The 16,417-nt window shown below is 47.1% G+C and overlaps 1 protein-coding gene across 3 annotated transcripts in view; it reads right to left on the bottom strand.

Annotated features, from left to right (window-relative positions):
- The window catches only part of socs7 (suppressor of cytokine signaling 7), an 86,288-nt gene that overhangs the window by 28,735 nt on the left and 41,136 nt on the right, over positions 1 to 16,417 (bottom strand). Inside the window, exons 3-7 of one of the 3 annotated variants that reach the window (XM_067968765.1) lie at positions 11,826 to 11,930; positions 8,163 to 8,291; positions 7,240 to 7,355; positions 6,415 to 6,583; positions 2,804 to 3,459 (exon numbers count right to left, since the gene is read on the bottom strand). In XM_067968765.1, the coding sequence (XP_067824866.1) occupies positions 3,455 to 3,459; positions 6,415 to 6,583; positions 7,240 to 7,355; positions 8,163 to 8,291; positions 11,826 to 11,930 (524 nt within the window). In that variant the 3' untranslated portion in view covers positions 2,804 to 3,454. Of the gene's footprint in view, positions 1 to 2,803; positions 3,460 to 6,414; positions 6,584 to 7,239; positions 7,356 to 8,162; positions 8,292 to 11,825; positions 11,931 to 16,417 lie in introns of those variants that run through there. The other 2 variants (XM_067968763.1, XM_067968764.1) reach the window with 2 other exon arrangements.

The raw sequence follows: 16,417 nt of genomic DNA, 5'->3' as shown, positions 1-16,417 counted from the left end.
CTCCTCACCCCATCCAGTAGGATCTGGAGTGAGGCATCATTAAACCTGGGAGCAGCCTTCCCCCTGGGCTGCTCCATGCTGTAATTTTGCCTATTTTCTGCAGCATCAGTCAGTGGAGGACTGCCCCTTTAAATAGAGCTCCTCCAGCTGACAGCCTATGATGCGCCTGCGCAGTCCGCCCGCTGCGCAGCTTTCCAGCACGAAACCCGGAAGCCAAGGTAAGTGGCTTCAATTTACTTACGATCGCGTGGGGAACCCACCGATTTTACTGGGCGGGTTACCCACACGCCCAGTCGATCCCCCCCACTGGCAACCCTCCTCCCTCCTAATATCGGGCCCATAAACTGTATCCAACAGCTTTAGGGGTTAAAATAACTTGACGGAAAAAGCTTGGTGTAAGGAGCTAACATGCCCTGGGTTCCGAGTGGGCTGAAGCCCAGCAAGCTCGGCCAGTGCCCGGAAACACTGGGCAAACTCAAGAGAAAAATGGCGAGAAGGTTTTCAAAACAACGAACCACACTAACCACAGTGTCTTGCACACCTTGAAGACTCCCACACCACCCACAGTCACACCTACAACGTACACGTAGAGGATCGATAACCATCTTGAAAATAAAATTCTCAAAACATCAAACTGTTGGCCAAGCAGCTCCACCCTGCCCCGCCCCAATCGTTTTGAGGAAGTGCCATTCAGAATTGACCGTGGGAAGGTCCAAAGGAACAGAAGTAGGCCATTCAGCCCCTCGAGCCTGTTCCACCATTCAATGAGATCATGGCTACTGTGTACCCGAACTCCATTTACCCGCCTTGACTCCATATCCCTTAATACCTTCGGCTAGCAAAAAATTTATCCATCTCAGATTTAAAAATTATTAATTGGGCTAGCATCCACCGCTTTTTGTGGGGACAGTTCCACCCTTCTACCACCCTTTGCGTGAAGAAGCATTTCCTAAGGAAGAACCATGGGAGGCCCAAGCCAGCCTTACCAGCAACACCCACATCCCAAGAACGAATCAAAAAATTTGTACATGATCGGTGGCCCGTGGCAAATCCCGAGAGTTACCTTAGCTCCTTTCACACAACATACTTACAGTCAGAATAACTTTGGATCTACTTTCTTTACCTCCCAGGCATCCCCAGCGTAGAATGAACAAACAACCTACATTTATATATCACCTTTCACGTTACCACAACATCCCAAAGTGCGATCACAGCTAATGAAGTACTTTTAAAACGTAGTCACTGTTGTAATGTAGGCAAACGCGGCAACCAATTTACACACAGAAAGTTCCCAAAACAGCAAATGAGTTGAGAGACTGGTTTCTTTTTTTTTTTAAAAAGTAGTGTGTTGGTTGAGGGAGGAATGTTGGCCAGGAGACGTACGAGCTACACTGCCTTAGTCGAAACACAAGGGAGAAAAAAATATTTTATGATCAACAACTACTTGCATTTATATAGTGCCTTTAACATAGTAAAACATCCCAAGGCGTTTCACAGGAGTGATTATCAAACAAAATTTGACACTGAGCCACATAAGGAGATATTAGGACAGGTGATCAAAAGCTTGGTCAAAGAGGCAGGTTTTAAAGAGCATCTTAAAGGAGGAGGAGAGAGAGGTGGAGAGGTTTAGGGAGGGAATTCCAGAGCTTAGGGCCGAGGCAGCTGAAGGCACGGCCGCCAATGGTGCAGCGATGGAAATCGGGGATGCGCAGGAGGCCAGAATTGGAGGAGCGCAGAGATCTCGGAGGGTTGTAGGGCTGGAGGAGGTTACAGAGGGAGGGAGAGGCAAGGCCATGGAGGGATTTGAACACAAGGATGAGAATTTTAAAATCAAGGAACTTTAAAATGTGAATTTTAAAAATCGCATAAATAAGCGAAGAAATGAGGCAGGCTTGTGAGATCAGCTGGTCTTTTCCTGCCCGTCAATTTCGTAAGTTGGTATGAAAGTTTTGCCGATATAACAACAGTGACTACAATGTAAAAGTCATCCATCAGCTACAAAGCACTTTGGACTATCCTGAGGTTGTGATAAGCAGTGATAAGAGCTGTATAAATACAAGAGCCCAGAGCAATCCGGCCGAATCAGTGCGAAGCATCGAGGAGTTTCGAATTACGCCGGTTGTAATTTACGCCCTCCGCAATTTGAGTCCGCACAATCTTTTGCGCTGGCTACAAAACAAAAAAAAATATCGCTGAAACTAGCCGTGACGACAAAACTGGCCGCACCTCCCCGCTTGAAACAACAAACGCAGTGAGTTTCTGCCGATCGCACCCGCCTACGGCCGTTCCAGGAGGGTTTTAAAATCACGCTCGTTTTCTTAGTTGCAAAGGCACGGTTTAAAAGTTTTTAAATAGTAAAAAATATAAACTTACTAAGAAACTGACTGGTGTACACCAATGAAAGTAGGAAATGCTTCAGTATAGTTTTTTTTTGAGTCATTTTCAGTGAGTTTAAATCAGGTTACTCACAGGCAGAGGACTGGAAATCTTTATGATTTTTAGTGATAAGCTGTATTAATAAAACTGCACCAGGTCACCACTCTCAAAAACATCAATTTTTTTTGCAATCAAAAATATTTGAAGAACCGATGACACTCTGTTAAGCTACTGAATTGCGCTGATTCATGGCAGAATTTAAGTTTGTAAAACATTTTTGCAGAAACTTGGTGCAATTAATGTACGTAACTGGGAAAGGGAGGTTTTTGTGGAGGGAAGAACAAACAAGATTACCTTTGTGTTAAAAGTGTTGCGTAAAGTGGAGGTAAACAGCATTACAAACATTAAATCTATGAGGCCTGTCTCATTCAGCATCAATAAAGTGTTTAATGTTTTTTATCTTGAGTCAGTCATGTGCTATATTGCTTCAGTAAATTTACCGTATTACAATTGGTTAGGCTGCTGCAGGACTAAGGTTGCCAGCTCTGGTTGGATGTTACCCTGGAGGTTTCATCACATGACCTCCTGCCTCCAACTGCCCCGCCCCCCCCACCACGCCTCCGCCATTGGTCGCCCGATACATCCATCCTCTCCAGCTTCCCATGCCAATTAGAAAGCAGACAGACTCTTTGTTGCCCGACTGAATGACTGCTGATTGTCGGTCAAAGAGTCAATTCCTGGAGACTCCAGGGCAATCCTGGAGGGTTGGCAACCCCCTATGCCGGACCGGAGCAAAGATCAGAACCTGAACCCCAGGCCCGAGAGAATCCACGAGCAATGCCAAGGGAGGTCTGTTAGTCTAGTTCCAATGTTCTTCAGTGGCAATCTCTACGCTGCACATACTTTCTCCAGTTGCCTTTCTGTTCAGTCATGACCCTTTGTTCCAGTTATTTATGAAGACGGAGTTGTTTTTACAACACGCAGCCTGCCATTCATTCTCCAAGTAATGAAGCTCTTCTCAATATCCCTTTTAAATTTACTTTTCACTAATTTAAATTTATGTCCTGTGGTTCCGTTCTCACCCTTAAATTGTAAAAATAAACAAGGTTATACTCAACTGCACAAACACAAGCCTGGATTCCTGCTCGTTAAAAGCAATCCCCTTTTGTGTGCTTTCTCATCAGCAGAATGTAGCATCATACTGGCTTCTGGCTGCTTTAGGGAATAGGAATTGAAGTGTGCTTGTGACAGCTTACATCTTATTAATGAGTTTCATAAAAATTAAATGTAAACCATGAGTTTCATAGCGGGTACTTCACAGGTCAACAGGTGCAAAAAATCAGCAAGAAGCAAATATCACTAACAGTCTGGAACTAAAATATTGCATCGCCACCTGATATACAATGTACAGATTATATAATATACAAGGTATAGATTATATAATGTACAAAGTATAGATGATATACAATATACAGATTAAGTATGATACAGCATAGATTATATAACATACAACTAGTGCATCTTCAGCAGGGTTCATTGTTGAACCATGAACAACATGTAGCAGGAGCCTGCTTCAAGTCTGTAATCTAATCTTGGAGTTCTGATAACAGTAATGAACCTCTCAAACTTTGCTCTTGCAGTTTCTGACGTCATTTGAATCCTGTAATTAGGTTAGCACCCTGTAATCACTACCAGGCGTCCATAATTCTCATGTCAGTCTGTGGGCCTCTGTGCCTGTTCTCTAACAATGAGCTACTGTACTAGTGTGAGGCTCATCTAGTCTGCAGCAGCAGAACGCAGAGGTTTTGCAGAGTGAATGCAAGCTTGAGGTTAGACTCAAACTGCTGTCAAAGAGTCTTCAAGCCGTCAGCTGATTGTTGACAGTTTGACGCGGTATTTAATTGATCGCATTGGTCACTGTGCTCTGGTCCTTCATTCAGGTGCAGAAACCTGGAGTCTAATTGAGGTGTTTAAGACGATGAAAGGATTTGATAGGGTAGATAGGGAGAAACTATTTCCTCTGGTGGGGGAATAACCTTAAAATCAGACCTCGGCCGTTCAGGGGCGATGTCAGGAAGCACTTCTTCACACAAAGGGGAGTGGAAATCTGGAACTCTCCCCCCTCAAAAAGCTTTTGAGGCTGGGGGTCAAATGAAATTCAAAGCTGAGATCACTAAATTTTTGTTAGGTAAGGGTATTAAAGGATATGGAACCAAGGCGGGTAGATGGAGTTCAGATACAGATCAGCCATGATCTAATTGAATGGCGGAACAGGCTCAAGGGGCTGAATGGCCTCCTCCTGTTCCTATGAGTGGTCTGCTTTGAAAGGAGAGGGAGACCGTACCGAGACCTGTAAGATACCAAACGCAATGGATGAAGCTAATCCTGAGTTTCAAGTTAAAACACGATTGCAGGACAAAGGGATATGGATGCAAACTGGGAAAAGGCCGATTCAGGACTGCGATCAGGAAGCAGTCTGTCACACAGAGTGATCAATACCTACAACGATTGGCCTAGAACGTAGGAATCAATACCCGCGGGAGTTCTCCCGATGGTCCGCCATTCAGTAAAAGTGACCATAAAGCTGACGGATTGTTGTGAAAACTCAGCTGGTTCAGTAACTTCCTTTAGGGAAGGAAACCTGCCGTCCTTACCCAGTCTGGGCCTATATGGGACTCCAGTCCCCATGCCAACGGGGTTGACTCTTAAGTGGCCACTCAGTTGGATCAAACCACTACAATACCACACGGGGCTGCAGCGGTTTAATGCGGCCGACCGCCATCTTCTCAGGGCAACTGGGGATGGGCAATAAATGCCGGCCTTCCCAGTGAGAATGAATTTTTTAAAAATGATGGAATAGGGAGTATTCCTGCTGCTGAAAACAATCCTGTAATAGCATCATATTAATCACAACACCAGAGAACAAACATACTCAGTGCCACCTGCTACATCACCTACATATTGCAGCCTTTACCAGACCCAGCATAGCTGCTGCATAGGTATTAGAAGTGAAACATTAATCAATTTTTTGAAGTGAGACTAAGAACAATCCCTGCCGATGAGTTTGTCTTTCACCTTGTTTTTAAAAATAATGAAAAACTTGCATTTATATAGCACCTTTCACAACCTCAGGACATCCCAAAGTGCTTTCCAGCCAATGAAGTACTTTTTGTTTTGGAAGTGTAGTCATTGTTGAAACACGGCATCTAATTTGTGCACAGCAAGATCCCACAAACAGCAACGTGATAATGACCAGATAATCTGTTTTTAGGTGTTGGTTGTGGGATAAATATTCACCAGGACCCGGGAAAAACTCCCCTGACCTTCTTCGAAATAGTGCCAAGGAATCGTTTACATCCACCTGAGAGGGCAGGTTTAACGTCTCATCCGAAAGACGCACCTCCGACAGTGCAGCACTCCCTCAGTACTGCACTGCAGTGTCAGCCTAATGGGGATATACCTGGGTCAACTGCCTCCTTTTACTTCTCTGTGTTTTTTATCCCTTTGTTTTGACTGCCAAGACTGCTATTGAGAGAGCAGGTGCTCAACCTGCTCCCAACTCACTGGGGGTGCCCAGTTTCCTATGGCCAATCGCCAACAAAGAGACTGTGCCAGTGTGACCAGCTGCTCCATTTCCCCCTCTCCCCGTTAACGCCGCAGCCGTGACTTGGCGCAACTGCGATTAGGAACGGGGCTGGAGTTTGGGCCCAACTCTGCTCTGTGGCACTGAAGGGCAGCCAACCAATGCTCCAATCAACTGCCCAACCCCTGAACGGGCGGAGAGTTTAAGGCAATGCCAGTGCTCACTAACTGGCTGAATTTCACTCCCACATTTATGACGATGTTGACTGAATGACCTGCCTTTCACCTCACAAATCCCTTAACGCCGCTGAAAATCTCAAGAGCTAATAGCGTTTCGGCCTCGGATGAAACTGTCCCCTTGGGCTTAAGGCCGAGAAACAGCACCCCCCCGCCCCAAGAGTACTTGGAACCTACTCCCACCCCAGTTGCGTGACAAGAACGCACAGAGGTCCTCACCTCGATAGTGCTCCATCCTGGTGTGATGTGTGATTCCTTGCGAACGGAAGCTGAGGCTGAGGATGTAGCGTGGGTCTGAGCTGTCCCTCACCAGGAACGAACCGTCCGGCTTTCCCTTCAACTTCATTTCAGCGTCGTCCCAGTTCATCGGACCCCAATACCAGCCACACTGCAGGAGACACAGACAGACACACAGAACAGTGGGCATGAGATCGGTGAAGAATTTTCAATGCCCCCCATGCTGAAGAAAGCCTTGCATTTATATAGCGCCTTTCACGACTTCAGGACATCCCAAAGCGCTTTACAGCCAATGAAGTACATTTCAAGCGTAGTCACTGTTGTAACGTAGGAAACGCGGCAGCCAATTTGCGCATAGCAAGATCCCACAAACAGCAATGTGATAATGACCAGATAATCTGTTTTTTTAAGTGGTGCTGGTTGAGGGATAAATATTGACCAGGACACCGGGGAGAACTCCCCTGCTATTCTTCGAATAATGCCATGGGAACCTGTACATCCACCTGAGGGGGCAGACGGGGCCTCGGTTTAACATCTTATTCAAAAGACTGCATCTCTGACAGTGAAGCACTCCCTCGGTACTGCACGGCAGTGTCAGCCTAGATTTTGTGCTCAAGTCTTTTCAGTGGGCCTTGAACCCACGACCTTCTGACTCAAGAGGAGAACATGCTACCCACCGAGCCATGATTTATGCTACAAGGCCGGACTCACTTTCTTTATCCTCTCCTTCTCTTCTCCACTTTATTGAAATCAGTCAACGTTTCACCGAGTGCTCGGAGTAAAAAGGCGACAGCAGAAGGTTTGTACCTTTTCAAGCTCCCGTAAACTGGCCGCAAAGCTGTTCGAGTCCCTCCTGTTCAGCGCACAATGCTGCAGCTGCACAGCCATCGGTCGGATTAGGGGCGAGGTCCTCAGCAAAGTCTCTGCGGGAAAATAAACCCCAATCAAGTTACGTGGAGAGACTGGAGAAACAGGGATTGTCCTCCTGACAGCAGAGACCGTTAAGAGGGGATTTAATAGAGGCGTTCAAAATCATGAAGGGTTTTTATAGAACAAATAAGGAGAAACTGTTTCCAGTGGCAGAAGGGTCGGTAACCGGAGGACACAGATTTACGGTAATTGGCAAAAGAACCCGAGGCGACACGAGGAAAAAAAAAGTTACGCAGCGAGTTGTTATGATCTGGAAGGCACTGCCTGAAAGGGAGGTGGAAGCAGATTCAAGTATTTATCCAAATTCCTTTTGACAGTTACTATTGAATCTGCTTCCACCACCCTTTCAGGCAGTGCCTTCCAGGTCATAACAACTCGCTGCGTATCCTCATCTCGCCTCTGGTTCTTTTGCCAATTACCTTAAATCTGTGTCCTCTGGTTACCGACCCTTCTGCCACTGGAAACCGTTTCTCCCGATCGACCCTACGATTCCCTGCTTGGCAAGTTTCTCCGTCTCAGCTTTGCTGTTACGTGAATGCACAGAGTGGCAACCAGGGAGGGAGAAAAATAAAAACAAACTTTTAACAAAAAAAAAAGACAAAGTAAACTCGGCAGCCAGGTGAGTGAACTCGGCAGAGTTGGTGCAGCAAGTTTCCTTCCCTCCATCTGGGCTGCAGCATTCAGTGACGAGAGTCGGAAAAGGAACGAGGACAACTTAAAATGACTTTTATTCCCCAACTTATAACACTTTAATAAAGCATTTTCCCAGATTAGGAAGTGTGCGGGGGAGGGGCCCTTACCGTTTAAGCCGAGACTTTGCTGGATGGCGGTGTGGGGTGGAGGAGGAGGCGGCAGGGGTAGAGACTGCAGGCTAGCAGCAGCAGCCGGACTCACCGGGTAAGACGGAGGCTGCGGCCCGGCGATGTCATCTGGAGAGAAAAAAAAACAACACAAGTTTTCTTAGAAACAAACCCAAGACATCCATGCAGGGACAGGGCGGGGACAGGGCGGGGACCGTCCCACCACCTGGGCCTCTAGTTCATATCCACCCCAACAGGAGCAATTTCAAACCCCACCCCCCCGCCAAACCCGGTGAGTGAAGATCTCAAACTTCCCCAACACTAACTCTAAAATAACATTGGGTGGTGTTGGTTACTGACTTTGCATAATCCAGATAATGGGAGGTGATTTTAAACCCCAGGAACGGGTGGGTTGGGGGCGGGTGGGAGTTGAAAATAGTTGTTTTTTTGGGTCGCGACCGCAACCCGGCTTTATTTCCGGGTTTAACGTCGGCGCGGAAAAGTACAGGCTTCGCACTGGGAACGCAAAGTCCGAAAACTTTGCGGTTGTGACCCCCAAAAAAACAACTATTTTCAACCCCCATCCGTTCCTGGGGTTTAAAATCACCCCCAATAAGTCTCTGCACTTGGGTGAGATTTTGCACGGTATTTTAACAGGTTTGAGAACAGCCTGGGCCTTTACAATGATACAATTTGAGCAAAATGCTACAATAACTGATCATTCCGAGATCGGAAGATTTTTTTTTAAGCGACATGAACTGAAGCCCCTTCCCTCGATTAGTTGCTCAAAGTGGAATGAGAGAATCGTTCTTATAGACAGTGTATGGTACAGAAAGGATAAATCTGGGGCATGACTTCCAACTAAACCTTGACTGTAGGACAAAGAAACACGGGGGAGCGGGGGGGGGGAGCGGGGAATCATTTTGACTTCAATGAAAATGAGTAGCGGTGTTCAACAGGGGGGGGGCGGGGGCGATATCCTCTGTTTTACACTATCGGCCAAAGTCAAAGTTACCCCCGTAGGATTAAAATAGTAATAAATAAATTTAGGTCTGAAATCTGGGAGGGGGGGGGGGGCTTTTGTTCTCACAAGGAGTGGCCAACAGTTGAAACGAACTCTAGGGTAAGGTAATAGGGCAAAACCCCCTGGATTTGTTTAAGAAACAGCTGGATGCTGTGATTCGGTGGCGGGGGGGGGGTGGTCCCGGCTGGATGAGGTGGGATGGGTTGAGTGGCCTTCCTCGTCCATATCTACCTTATGACTTGTGTAAGTGGCTTAAGTATTTCATATGAAGGGCTACAGCTAAACAAAGAGCTGATTCCTAGTAATTGAAATAAGCAAGACGCTCTGTTATACTCTCACGCACAGCTGTAAGGGCTCTATCCAGGTGCAGCGTTGTGCTCGAGTCGAGGGTTGTCAGTGTCGGGGAATGGAACTCGTTTCCACTTTTGGTCCCAGTGTCGGGTGAGTGCCAGTTGAAGACGGATCACCAGAGATGGGTTCAGATAAAGGCGGTTATTCAGCCCATCTGATCTTGCCCCAACTCTCTGGTCTCCCTATTACGTACAATGAACTATTTCTTAATTGAATCCAGTGCCCCAAGCCTCAACTGCCCTTCAGCTGTTGATCGCTCTGTAGTGCAAGGAAATATTTCCCGGCATCCTTCGCGATCTCTGAACCTCAGTCCTCTTGTTCAGCTGTCCTGGCATATCTGAAAGTACTGCTGAGAGAGGGAGAGGGAGGAAGGGGGAAGAGAGGGATAGAGGAAGGAAAGAGAGTGAGACAGATACAAACATACACAGTCCCATTAGCCCGAGTTAAATTCAATCCCAGGTCCCAAAGATGGAACAGTTAGCCTGTTAAACCCACTGTATCAGTAGGTCCTGCTCTGCCAGACTACAATATCTCTTGAATCTCTCTCCTTTGTGATCCTTAAAACCTATCGAAGGTAATGAGATTTAACAAGAAAAATTCACGTTTAATTTTTAATGGCACAAATTTAATTGAACAGAACCCAGAAAGTCCATTCTCAGTTCAAAAGCGTGGTGCTCAAAAATTGAGGTGGGTGTTCAAAAGATGAAAATATCTAATTAAATGTCATATTCTGCAGACTAAGTTGATATATCTTCGTTAGAACATTAGAAAGCAAAGAACGAGGGGTTTTGATAGAGTAGGAAGGAAGAAACCGTTTCCAATGGCAGGAGGGTCAGTAGCCAGAGGACAGATTCACGGTAATTGGCAAAAGAACCAGAGGGGAGCTGAGGATAATTTTTTTTTAGGCAGCGAGTTATGATGATCTGGAATGCGCTGCCTGAAAGGGCGGTGGAAGCAGATTCAATAATAACTTTCAAAAGGGAATTGGATAAATACTTGAAAAGGAGAAATTTGCAGGGCTATGGGGAAAGTGCAGAGGAGTGAGGCAAATTGGGTAGCTCTTTGAAAGAGCCGGCACAGGCACAATGGGCCGAATGGCCTTCTCCTGTGCTGTGAGATTCTCTGATTCCAACGAGAAGAGGCCACTCGGCCCATCAGGTGTTTTTTCTTCAACAGACCAGGTACAATCCGCTCCCTCGTAATCCAGCCATCCATTCCTCTAGAGGAAAAGGTTCTGCAAAGTTTCACTCTTCCCCACCCCTCTAAAGGTAACTCCAGAGGTTAGACTTCATTACTGGGCCCACAGCGAAACACAAAACGTGCATCGCAGTTACTAAAGTTTGGGGGGCAGGGGGAGCTCATTGCTGATCAGGTTTTTTTTAATTCATGCGTTCTCGGGTCGTGGGTGTCGCTGCCAAGGCCGGCATTTATTGCCCCTTGAGAAGGTGGTGGTGGGCCTTCTTCTTGAACCACTGCAGTCCCGTGTGGTGAAGGTTCTCCCACAGTGCTGTTCGGAAAGTTGCAGGATTTTGACCCAGCGACGATGAAGGAACGGCGATATATTTCGAAGTCGGGTTGGTGTCTGACTTGGAGGTGAGGGTGTTCCCATGCACCTGCTGCCTTTGTCCTTCTAGGTGGTGGAGATTGGGGGTTTGGGAGATGCTGCCGAAGAAGCCTTGGCAAGTTGCTGCAGTGCATCCTATAGATGGTACACACTGCATCCACAGTGCGCCGGTGGTGAGTGTTTAAGGTGGTGGATGAGAGACCAATCAAGTGGACTGCCTTGTGCTGGATGGTGTCGAGCTTCTTGAGTGTTGTTGCAGCCGCACCCATCCAGGCAAGTGGAGATTATTCCGTCACACTCCTGACTTGTGCCTTGTAGGTGGTGGAGAGGCTTTGGGGAGTCAGGGGGTGAGTCACTCGCCAATGAACACCCAGCCTCTAACCTGCTCTAGTAGTTACGGCATTTATGTGGCCGGTCCAGTTGAGTTTCTGGTCAATGGTGACCCCCAGAATGTGATGGTGGGGGATTCGGCGATGGTAATGCCATTGAATGTCATGGAGAGGTGACTAGGCTCTCTCTTTTCTTGAAGGTGTAGTGACACATATTCAATGATGGTTATGGGTGTTGTAGTGTTGTGGAGGAATACGAGAGGGAGAGAGAGAGAGAACAATCATACACTCAATAACCATTATTTTTTTGGACAAATTATTGGCAGATTATTATGTGACTGAACGCACCAGGTGATGCCCCATAATCGCTGCTTGGTGCATTCTGTATACTGTACCTAGAAGGCTCAGACTCCTGCGAGGAGGAGGCGGTGGCGTTGGGGGATGAGGAGAAGGTGGCCCACGACGGGAAATATCCAGGTCGACCAGTGACACAGTTTCTCCTGTTGGTTACAGACGGAGACGAATGTCAGTGAGAACAGAAAAGATTTAGCCCGTTTTCAGTGTGAATGCTTTGGGTTTTTTTGATTGAGGTTTTCTTTTTCCTCTCTGCCCCTTTCCTTGGGGTGTAACACACATCATCCCTGTCCAAAAGACGTACTTTCCTTGCATCTGCAAATTCAGCCTTTGGAGGGTGCCAGGAATGTCTTATTTTCCTTTCCTCTCTTTGGGGAAATCCCCATCAAGAGATAACCAGAGGCCACAGATTTAAGATAATTGGCACAAGAACCAGAGGGGAGATGAGGAGGATTTTTATTTTACGCAGCGAGTTGTTGCGATCTGGAATGCGCTGCCTCAAGGGGTGGTGGAAGCAGATTCAATAGTAACTTTCAAAAGGGAATTAGATAAATACATGAAAAGGAAAAATTTGCAGGACTATGGGGAAAGAGCGGGGGAGTGGGACTTTAGATGAGCCAGCACAGGCACTGCGGGCCAAATGGCCTCCTTCTGTGCAGTATAATTCTAAAAGAGCCTCTTCCTTCTCACAGCAACTCTGCTGGGATATGGCAGGTCACCAATGCATACCTCTGTCGCACCAATCCATGGTGACTGTAGAATCTCCAGAAATAGGGAAAGGCTTCAGTTTGAAGACGCCTATCCCTTTTTGAATGAACTCAACTCCAACCGGCTGCCTTCTCATGATCTCCCTTAATCCCTCGTCTCTCCAGAAATTACCCGAGAGGGTCGTAGCGTCACGATGGTTCATCAGGGAGACTGTTGTACGTTAAACAAGCTCAGATCCTTTTCTGTTTCATTCTTAACAGAATTGAAGAATTCTCAGCTGTGAATTGTGCCATTGTATTCATAGAATCATAGAATGATACAGCACAGAAGGAGTCCATTCAGCCCATCGTGCTTGTGCTGGGCACATTCATTGCTTATAGTTTAGGCTCACACAAGACCGGCCAGTTGTCTGAAGTGCCAGTGGGCATCTGTACCACTGTAAGGGTCAGTGCGCTCAGAGCAAGAGAGGAGAACACTGGGACAAGTGACAAGAGGAGTTTTTTTTAATATATGTCTCAATGATCACTCTGCAACAGATAATTTTTAACAACTTGCATTTATATAGCGCCTTTAACGTAGTAAAATGTCCCAAAGCGCTTCACAGGAGCGATTATCAAACCAAACTTGACATCGAGCCACATAAGGAGTTATCAGGACAGCTGAGCAAAATCTTGGTCAAAGAGGTCGGTTTTAAGAAGCAACTTAAAAAGGAGAGAGAGGTAGAGACACAGAGAGGTTTAGGGAGGGAATTCCAGAGCTTAGGGCCTAGGCAGCTGAAGGCACGGCCGCCAATGGTGGAGCGACGAAAAATGGAGATATGCAAGAGGCAAGAATTGGAGGAGCGCAGAGATCTCGGAGGGTTGTAGGGCTGGAGGAGGTTACAGAGGTAGGGAGGGATTTGAAAACACGGATGAGAATTTTTAAATCCAAGGTGTTGCCGGACCAGGAGTCAACGTAGGTCAGGGAGCACAGGGGTGATGGGTGAACGGGGCTTGGTGCGAGTCAGGATGCAGGCAGAGTTTTGGACGAGCTCAAGTTTACAGAGGGTGGAAGATGGGAGGCCGGCCAGGATAGCATTGGAAATAGTTGAGAATGGAGGCAATGAAAAAGGCTCAAGGCTCCTAGTTTCCTCATTTCATCCGGCAACAAAAAGCTGCTAATGAATACCAGGAGGCACCCATTAGAAATGAGGATCTCGGGAGTAAGAACAGACGATAATAGAGTTGTCAAATAAATTGCCAGGGAAGAGCACCGAAGGGGACAGAAGAGGCAATTAGGTGCCTTTCTGGAGGGACAAAGGATTAAAGGATATAGAGAGAAGTTGTGGAGTGAGAGTGAGATCATTCAAAAAGAGATAGGCCTCCTTAAACTGAAGACTTTTCCTATTTCTGGAAGGTCTAAGATTCTTAACCATATCCTCAGAACAGGGGGGCAGGGAGAGGGGGGGAAAAAAGTCAGAAAGTAGCAACCCGGGATTTGGCTTTACTATCCAGCTGTGAAGATTCAAACATCTGGTGCCAAGAAAGAGATTCTGAGAAATGCTCTCCGGATTAAACACAAGTGTTGTGGGATCTTCTGCTAAAACTTTCCCATAGTTTCTTGCCTTTTAAGGCTCACGAGGCTAGGCAGGTTACACCAGTAACAATTTTCCCAGGTAAACTGGGGCCCCAATCCATTTGCATCCTCACTGTGTGTTACCTACTCATCGTTAACTCAAGTGTGTTCAATACAAGATCGGCCAATGGTCGAAGCTGCTTTTTGTTCCCAAAAATAAAAGAGGAAACCACAACAGTAGCTCGGAGATTTGCCAGGAGTTGCTTTGCTGCCCTATATTTCCTCTCTGTCTCAGCCGTGGCTCAGTGGGTAGCACTCTCGCCTCTGAGGCAGAAGGTTGTGGGTTCAAGTCCCACTCCAAAAGACTTGAAAGAACTTGCATTTGTATAGCACCTTTCACGATCTCAGGACATCCCAAAGCGCTTTACAGCCAATGACGTACCTTTTGAAGTGTAGTTTTCAAGTGGAGTGGGACTTGAACCCATGATCTTCTGACTCAGATGCGAGAGTTCTACCAACTGAGCCACTCCTGACACCGTAATCTAGCACATAATCCAGCCCGTCACTCCAGCGCACTGTACCGAGGGAGTGCTGCACTGTCGGAAGTGCCAGCTTTTGGATCAGACGTCAAACCGAGGCCCTGTCTGCCCTCTCAGGTGGACGTAAAAGATCCCATGGCACTATTTCGAAGAGCAGCAATTGAGTTCTCCCTGGTTTTATGGCCAATATTTATCCCTCAACCATAAGAACGTAAGAAATAGGAGCAGGAGTAGGCCATACGGCCCCTCGAGCCTGCTGCGCCAACTCCACTTTCCTGCCCGATCCCCATATCCCTTGAGAGTCCAAAAATCTATCGATCTCAGCCTTGAACATATCCAATGACTCAGCATCCACAGCCCTCTGGGGTAGAGAATTCCAAAGATTCACAACCCTGAGTGAAGAAATTCCTCCTCATCTTAGTCTTAAATGGCTGACTCCTTATCCTGAGACTATGTCCCCTAGTTCTAGTCTCTCTCAGCCAGGGGAAACAACCTCACAGCATCTACCCTGTCAAGCCCCCTCAGAATCTTGTATGTTTCAAAGAGATCACCTCTCATTCCTCTAAACGCCAGGGAGTACAGGCCCATTCTACTCAATCTCTCCTTACAGGACAACCCTCTCAACCCAGGAATCAATATAGTGAACCTTTGTTGCACCACCTCTAAGGCAAGTATATCCTTCCTTAGATAAGGAGACCAAAATTGTACACAGTACTCCAGGTGAGGTCTCACCAAGGCCCTGTGCAATTGTAGTAAGACTTCCTTACTCTTGTACCCCAACCCCCTTGCAATAAAGGCCAAATGCAATGTACCTTCCTTATTGCTTGCTGTACCTGCATGCTAACTTTGTGTGTTCTTCTACGAGGATCACCAACATCACTAAAACAGATTATCTGTTCATTTATCTCAGCGATGTTTGTGGGAGCTTGCTGTGCGCAAATTGGTTGCCGCGTTTCCTACGTTACAACAGTGACTACACTTCAAAAGTACTTCATTGGCTGTAAAGCGCTTTGGGGCGTCCTGAGGTCATGAAAGGCGCTATATAAATGCAAGTCTTTCTTTTTTATTTTTCTCCTTTCATCTTGGATTGTGCCTCGTCCACCATATCCTTCCGACAGGTGCAGTGCGTCAGTAACCAAAGCCCCACTGTTTTGTGGCGTGATGCTCCTCTGCATTTTTTAGATTCAATACATTCTCCCTCCAGTTCCTGCCAAGGTTGGGACAAGTGATTCACTAAGAAGTTCACTCAGCCCCAGCGTCGTCACAGCTGCTGAACCTTTTTTTTCTCGCGAGACTGTGGGATTGAAGCAGCAAAGTAATGTTTTATGCAGCGAGAGTAGAAATTCAGGGGCTTTGCCATAGAATGTCGTGCTGTGCCAAATCTGTGTTGGGAATGAAGAGAATGCTGGGTCAGCACCTTCGCCTTCTCACTCCTTGAGTGGCAAAATAACTTGTCCCTGATTAGTGAGGAGGAAGAGAAGGAGGAGGAGGGGGGAGGAGGAAGAGGAGGAGGAAGAGAAGGAGGAAGAGGAGGAGGAAGAGAAGGAGGAAGAGAAGGAGGAAGAGGAGGAGGAAGAGGAGGAGGAGGAAGAGGAGGAGGAAGAGGAGGAGGAGGAGGAGGAAGGGGGGAGGAGGAGGAGGAAGAGAAGGAGGAGGAGGAGGAAGAGGAGAAGGAGGAGGAGGAAGAGGGGGAGGAGGAGGAGGAGGGGGAGGGGGGAGGAGGGGGAGGGGGAGAAGAAAGGAGGGGGAGGAGGAGGAGAAGGAGGAGGAAGAGAAGGAGGAGGAAGAGAAGGAGGAGGAAGAGAAGGAGGAGGAAGAGGAGGAGGAAGAGA

Source organism: Heptranchias perlo, chromosome 30 (assembly GCF_035084215.1).
Source record: "Heptranchias perlo isolate sHepPer1 chromosome 30, sHepPer1.hap1, whole genome shotgun sequence".
NCBI classification, from domain to species: Eukaryota; Metazoa; Chordata; class Chondrichthyes; order Hexanchiformes; family Hexanchidae; genus Heptranchias; species Heptranchias perlo.
The sequence above is the reverse complement of the archived record's forward strand: the minus strand, read 5'-3'. Positions and strand labels throughout refer to the sequence as shown.